Genomic DNA, 7,212 nt, shown 5'->3' with positions numbered 1-7,212 from the left:
AAGACAAACGCATCCATCAATGGGTAAACAAATCTTAATATTAAAAACTGGATCATTGGATAATGCAATTCAAGACTTTTTATTGGCTTAGCCATTATGGTATATGAGCCAATATACCATAATCTACAAATATGGTAAGCGTACGCGTCAGCTTAAAATCAAAAGGGAGCTAAAAAATCCGGTTTCTTCTTACAAAATAATAATTTCTTGGGGGCGTTTTTAACAAAACAATTATTCCACTCGCGCTTGTTGGGTATGAGATGATTATAGCCAACATGGCGCTACGCGCCTCGTTGGCTATCTATCATCTCATATCCAACGCGCGCTCGTGGGATAATTGTTAATTAGACGTTTTGATATGTAGTATTGGTGAGTATTTTACGAATTGTGCCGTATTTTACGAGCCCGAAGGGTAAGCTACAAAACACAATGCGCTTTCCACGCAAGGCGGGAAAAGCGAAGCAGATAGAGAAGCGTAGCGCGCGCAGCCGACTGGTTAAACAGGTTTTTTTACACCACAAAATAACCAACGTGAAATTATGACCACATGATATAGACTCAATTCGCGCTATATGTGTACTCTTTCCAATGCAGCTGGATAATAGTATCTTGATATTACATCAGGTTCGCCTGACTAAATTTCAAGAAACTATATATCAACTTGGAGAGTGAATTTCTAATTAAACACTGGGAGGTAAAAGGTTGAGGTGGAATAAGCTGCTGACCGCATTGAAACAAATTCGTATGTTTCAGTTCCCTCCTTCCATTACTGGATTCTAGACAACGACCAGTTCCTCCTTTTCGGTGAAGTCCGTTGCGCAAGTCTAATAAAATCAGTGTTCCAGAGTTTCATGTGGAGTGCTAGCCCCCCTTTTTGTTTTTCGCTGATTTTTTCGAACTCGCGCGACGGACTTCGCCAAAAAGGAGGGAATGGTCGTAGTCTATCTGAATTCTAGCAAACGGTTTTTCTTTCCTCTTGTACCGAAACGTACGCGCGGTGACGAGATAAACGTTTCCATTTAGCAACTCAGATCAAGCCAGTGATTTTTCATTCTGTTTGTCGCGTTTTGATCGCCTCTGAACGCCATTGTTGTTCCTTTGATCTTGTGTTCTTCGTTGTAACTCCATATTTCGATACGTCATGTACAGCGGATTCGATAGAAAGAAACCAAAGCCCAATCCAACCACAACAGACACAAAGAGCCAAACGTTAAAAGTGTTCACCACAAGCATCAACAAGTAACCTGTTATCGCTGACAGAATATAAGAACTTGTCCTCAGGAGGTGATCAAGTATACTGAAAGAACAAATGAAGTATATTGGGTTGATAGGGGCTCGGTTATTAGCCGCTGGCCAGGATAAGCCCGCTCCATCCTCTGTGCCACAACACACCCCGCCTCATACCCGAAGCCTCGGAGACCGGTTTTAAGAAAACAGTGGAATCCTAGCCTAAGATTGAAAATACCAGAGAGTCTCCATAAGGTGTGGAATGAATAATCTCAAAATACTATGATCTTGGTCCTCCCTGCTCCTTCCGAAGATTCCATTGTGGAAGAGATTGATATCAACCTAGAATAACCTCATGTCAACCCCTTCAACGATAAACAAATGAATCATTGTCAGAGCTTTGATGCTGGTTCAAATCAATCTTTACGTAAAACTGACAGAAAAGGGCTCCGACTTCAAACCATGAGCGTGTTTAATCTCCAAAAACTGACCGAGTCATGAAAAGACATCTGTATATTTTCGTGTTATTTTGCATCTAACAAACCTCTTGTTACTACCGAATTCCTGAGTGATTTTTCCTCTTCCGTTGGGTAGACCGAGATATCTGTGATATGAAGACAGAAACTCGTATAATACAGCAAGGGAAAACACTGCAATCAATGATCCACCTAATCCTGTGAAACAAAATAATGCACATGTCGCTATGAAAATATTAGGATCATTAACCCTTTTAAGTATAATTGCTTAGGTGATTAGAGAGATGCGCGTGCTCTGATTGGTCGAGGATTGCGTCATATCGCGCGAGGTGATTAGAGCAGGGCCCCTAATTCATAATGGCTGCCTAGCATTTTTTCAATGTTTCCAAGAAGTAATGACCGCACAAAAGATGCTACTGAGTTTGGTGGAACTCTTTTCAAAGGAAAGACATGAAGTTTTTGCTGATTGAATTAAATAAACCTGCTGAAATACCTAGCTTATCTTGATATGAATAATCACCACAATTCTCACAAAATGTGCGCGATGCTTTCTTTGTTTACAGAATTTACAAGAGAATTCGAAAGCAACTGAGAAATAATTCCGTGATAAACAATTCTTCGGCTCAGGCTTAGTGAACTTTGTTCGATAAATCCCCTCGACTTCTTTTGGAGGATAAACCAATATATTGTTCACTTTACCTTTGGCGAATAATTGTTGAATACCTACCGTCAGTATCCAAATTCTCCATGCTATTTTACTATACATTTCCTTTAGTGCTGATAAAGAGAATTTGTTTAACAGTTTGTTTGCGGTGAAAATCTTCATCCTCATGACCTTCACATTTGATCAGTTCAAGGGTGATTCTGTAATTAGAAGCCAGTCGCTCTCATAGGGTTACGCTAAAATATGGTTTCTCTGCATGGAGTACACTGTACCTGCCGAAGTTACCCGGATCTTTTGAACAAAAATGTCATTTTTAAACGTACCGTTTATAGAAATCACCTTCCACTGCCGAAGAAGCACTTGCATCTCTCCAGCAAAGGTCAGCGTCATGGTGTAAATCTATTAAAAATGTATAAAGGAAACTAAAATTGCAACAATACAGTTTATGTCCGTACCACCAAGTGATCGTGTTAGACTAGAACGCGTACAAATGCACCGTTGGCTTGCTCTCAGTACAATTTATAAGGTAACAGTTGTCCTTGACTGACATATCCCTCAAACAGCTATTCAAAGTATTAGATAGGGTGGAAAAAAGGGTCTTCTGCTTTTTGTAACATTATCAAACATGGAGGTGACTGGTTAGGAACTCGACAATTTTCTTCTTTTTATGTTTGTTTTACGCTTTCCAACGCATTCCAATCATTTTGAACCGACTGAGCGCCAGAAACTCCCAATTTATTGATTCAGACGCTCACGAAGCATTAACACAAAATTAAAAGGTTTCGTACTGTCAGTGAGAGCCCAAATAAACTGCTACACAGCTGTTTTTATTGTTAATTGTCTGCTTTCCAAGGCAAGAACCTCTCTTTACAATGACCTAAATAGGACCCCATTTACATGGTCTCGGGTACTTAAGACAGCCCTCCCCCCCCCCCCCGAGTTACCCTGGGCAAGCTAACTTTTCACTTATTTCTTTAAAAAATTCAGCCGACCGCTTAAATGCGATTGTGAACTCGTCTCGTGTAGGCGAGACAACTGGGGGGCGGGGGGGCGGGGCGAGTTGTCTCACCTCGGTAGGTAGGGTATCCCTGGCGAAGGGACAACTTTTCCTCATGCAAACACCTTGTCTCGCCAACCCGAGACGAGACAACTTGAAAAGACAAAGCGTGCACACGCTATAACCAGAGCACGTACGTATTATATAGAAAACTGGTCTGGCAGAACGAGGGTTAGCAGATGTCAAATTTCACATAAGCGCTCCGTAGAGTTGTCTCAGGGGAAGGTTGTCTCGGGTCCCGAGACCATGTAAATGGGGCCTAACTTAACATCATGCCGACATGACTTTTTAATAGCGCTGCGCGCCAGGTCTAAAAATAGATATGTCATCTTTGGACCCCCGCTGGTTTAGGACAAACACTCGGAGTCTTTACAAGCTTTACAAGGACTTGTATGCGAAGCGTTTCAGAAGCAAGACTATTTTCGCTCAAAAAATGCTCTAACTTTCTAAAATGGTTGCAACTAGGCATTGCTGTTGGGGTACACGTAAAAATTACTCAAGATATCCAGAAAGATTGCCAGATTCGCTTAATCCGCCTGAAGAAATGCTTAAAAACGGTCGGAAAGCCTTCACACCGTTCCCAAAGCTGAAGCATGCATGACTTGGAACTTTGTCAACGCCGGGTAAATGCGTGTTCTAGAAATAATTTCTCTGTTGATAGTGTTAACTACAATACTTATATTTGTGCTGTACACTGAAATCCTTGACAAAAGCCTTTTCAAACCGCTTGTTTGGAAACGTTACATAGACGATGATCTTCTCGCTATGGAGTACAAACAAAGCAACAATAGAACGTTTCATTAAAAAAGCAAACAATCGTCATCCAACAATGAAATTTACGGCTGAAATTTCCGATAAGGAAACAACATTCCTGGACACCTACATCTATAATTATAAAGGCGAACGATTCGAAAAGGACGTAATCCTTGATGTGCGTACTCATTTTAAACAAACTGAGACATTTCAGTATACACACTATAGTTCCTGTCACCCACAGGGAGTTAAGAAAAGCTTAATAAAAGGAGAAGCCCTTAGACTTCTCAGAACAAACTCTTCTCAAACAATATTCGAAGAGAAAATTGCAAATTTCAAAGCGCATTTGCGAAAGAGAGGCTACCCAGAGGCCCTCATTACCACAACCCTTTCAGAGGTGAATTTCAAAAACAGGAAACTAGCTATTCAACAGAAACCGAACACGAACCAACGAATCTTGCCTTTTATAACACAATACCAACCATCAGTGCCAAACCTAAAGCAAATTCTCATGAGACACTGGCATTTAATAGAAACAACCAGTACTGAGCGAACTATACAAAAATCCGCCACTCATGTCTTAAAAATAAGGACGATCGCTCAAAAACATACTCGTGAGGGCCAAAATTTGAATAGGCTATTCTAAACACGCGCTGGGGAGTCGTGTAGGCCTGTCAAACCCCTTTTTACATTGAACTGTTAGATCCTTAAGTTTCACGCGATCAACTTTACTTTAGTATCTTCGCCTGAGGCCATTTCCCATCATCTATACTTGAATCAACTACATAATGTTTTCCCGACTCGAGGCAGTCACGAACACGTGCGATGAGGTCTGCTCATTTTCCACTCAATTTCAAGCCTCTACACTTTAACTAACGCTTCAATTGTGTGTTTGTATAGTTCTCTTGGTCTTGCTCGAACTTTGAGCCAGGAACACCGTCGTTTTGATTTAAAATACGAACTTTAGAGGCGTTTGAACTGGAGATGGGCGCATCATCGCCCATATTCATTTACTCGAAAAGCCTGTTTGTTTGTCCTAATCGCTCTAGGGGGTCAAAATTTCGTGACATCACAAACGCGCAGAGCCATTTCCCATTGTTGCCATAGACAAATTAGCATTTTCCATAAACCGGAAACTTCTTGATCAGGCAACTAATCAATTCTCTTCGTCAGTATCCCAATTATGACCAATTATTATTGGGAAAACTTGAATTTGAACAGTTAGAGGTATTTTAAGCAGATCTTTAAAAATTTCTTTTCAATACCCGTCAGTTTTGTTGGTGGCTTATTTGTCGAGGACTTTGTCATGAAAAACATCATCTTTGACCGGTAGATGACGACTCGTGATCGACAAAGTCAAATGAACTGTTGCTAATTTGCACCCAGTTGATATCGCAAAGGAGTGTACAACAAGACACAAGTCCAAATCTTGTCTAAGTGTCAGTCACTCCTTCAAGGTCTGGTAATTTAACTAATGGTCTTCTCCATCATCACGCGAAAACAGCTCCCTGATTTGACTGCGCATTCGACTGGAGAGATAAACTGCCCAACACAATGCGATTTATGCGAAATTGAAATGAACTCATCTGCCGCACGTTTTAAAGCATTTCTCGGCATAGCAATGAAAAGTGTTCTGTGTCATCTGAATTATAGTAATTAGAAAATTGTGTTCAATTTAAAATTCACTTACAGAAACCTTGGGAGCTGTGGAATGAGTCGGAATGTGGGACGAAGTGAAAGCGCTGGTATTGAAGATGAGAAACAACAACAAAACTGTCAGTCTGTTTGTGGAGTCGGAGTCTTCTATTTAAGAGGATCAAAACTGAGCGCCTTTGTTCTCTGTGTCGTCTCGTTGGATTAATTACTCTGTACACCACGTGACATTCAGTGACAACACCCCTGAATGTCAAACGAACAAAACGGCCCTCTGGCGGTGAATGAAAAGATAAATGTTTATTGAGTGCATTAAAGTGCATTTGACACGAAATTTTTTTCTCTTGTTTCTTGTGGTTGGATATCTATAGAAAACGTCTTGAAGCCTTAAAAGTGCTGGAAAAATCTAAAAAGCGTTTTTTTTTTTGCATTCGAAATACGCGCAGATTGCCTTCAAATTTGTCCCGGTCATCGCGCGGCCAAAATCGCATGTGATATCGTAACGTGACGTCACATTGTGTACCTCAGTGGAACTTTCAGAAGAGTCGGACTCAAAGGAATCATTAGAATCACTGGACATCTTTGCCTTTCAGTGCATTATCTATGTACTACGAAGTAATGCAGATTCCTCTTAGCGACAACAGACCTTCTCGGCAAAGGTACACAATGTGACGTCACGAGTAATAGTCGACGGCGATAAACTAGGTCCCAGTCTCCGGAACAAATTTGAAGGCAAATTGCGCGTATTTTGAAAGCAAAAAAAATGCTTTTTACATTTTTCCAGCACTTTTAAAGCTTCAAAATGTTTTTTTTAGATATCCAACTACAAGAAACGAGAGAAAAAAATTTCGTGTCATATGCACTTTGAATCAAAACTACCGAACGTGTTCTGCCTTGAGTAGCATTTAACTAATTGTTCGTGGATTGTTGGCTGGCAGGAGATCAAATAACCAAATTTGACAACGCACACTCGCATCTCAGTACAGTAACTTGATTTTGTTTGACATCTTTTGCTATTGCACTTTAGATCGTTCATACTTTTAGAGAAAAATGGAAAAAAAATCAACTCCAGTCGGCTATCACCAAGAGGGGTCGGGTGTGTGTGATTGTCATACAAATATCCGTGAGGGACTAGGCACCTGCATCTGGGGAGTTACCAAATCACGGGCGACGAGCGGGGCAAGAAAAATAGTCTGAGATATGGGCGGTCAGCGGGGAAATAGCTATAACGTATCATGTAGAGACAAATCATTTGTAGTTATATTAAATAATTGTGTTATCAATCCTTTTTTTTAATTTTTAAAATTATTTTTCAATTATTTTTTAAACGATTTTTTTTTATTTTTCATTTTTTATTTAGTGAGCAGCTCTTCTGTGAACAG

General features: G+C 40.4%; 1 protein-coding gene across 1 annotated transcript; it reads right to left on the bottom strand.

Annotated features, from left to right (window-relative positions):
• Positions 1–12: 12 nt before the first annotated feature.
• On the bottom strand, positions 13–6,012 carry LOC111321548 (protein SLC31A2). The gene is made up of 4 exons (XM_022924462.2): positions 5,868–6,012; positions 2,691–2,766; positions 1,772–1,901; positions 13–1,297 (listed from the first exon to the last, which is right to left on the bottom strand). Exons 2-4 carry the CDS (start codon positions 2,755–2,757, stop codon positions 1,033–1,035), a joined length of 462 nt encoding a protein of 153 aa, XP_022780197.2. The 5' UTR covers positions 2,758–2,766; positions 5,868–6,012; the 3' UTR covers positions 13–1,032.
• Between the last annotated feature and the right edge of the window lie 1,200 nt (positions 6,013–7,212).

Source organism: Stylophora pistillata, chromosome 4 (assembly GCF_964205215.1).
Source record: "Stylophora pistillata chromosome 4, jaStyPist1.2, whole genome shotgun sequence".
Lineage (NCBI taxonomy): Eukaryota > Metazoa > Cnidaria > Anthozoa > Scleractinia > Pocilloporidae > Stylophora > Stylophora pistillata.
This window is presented reverse-complemented; position numbering and strand designations above follow the sequence as displayed.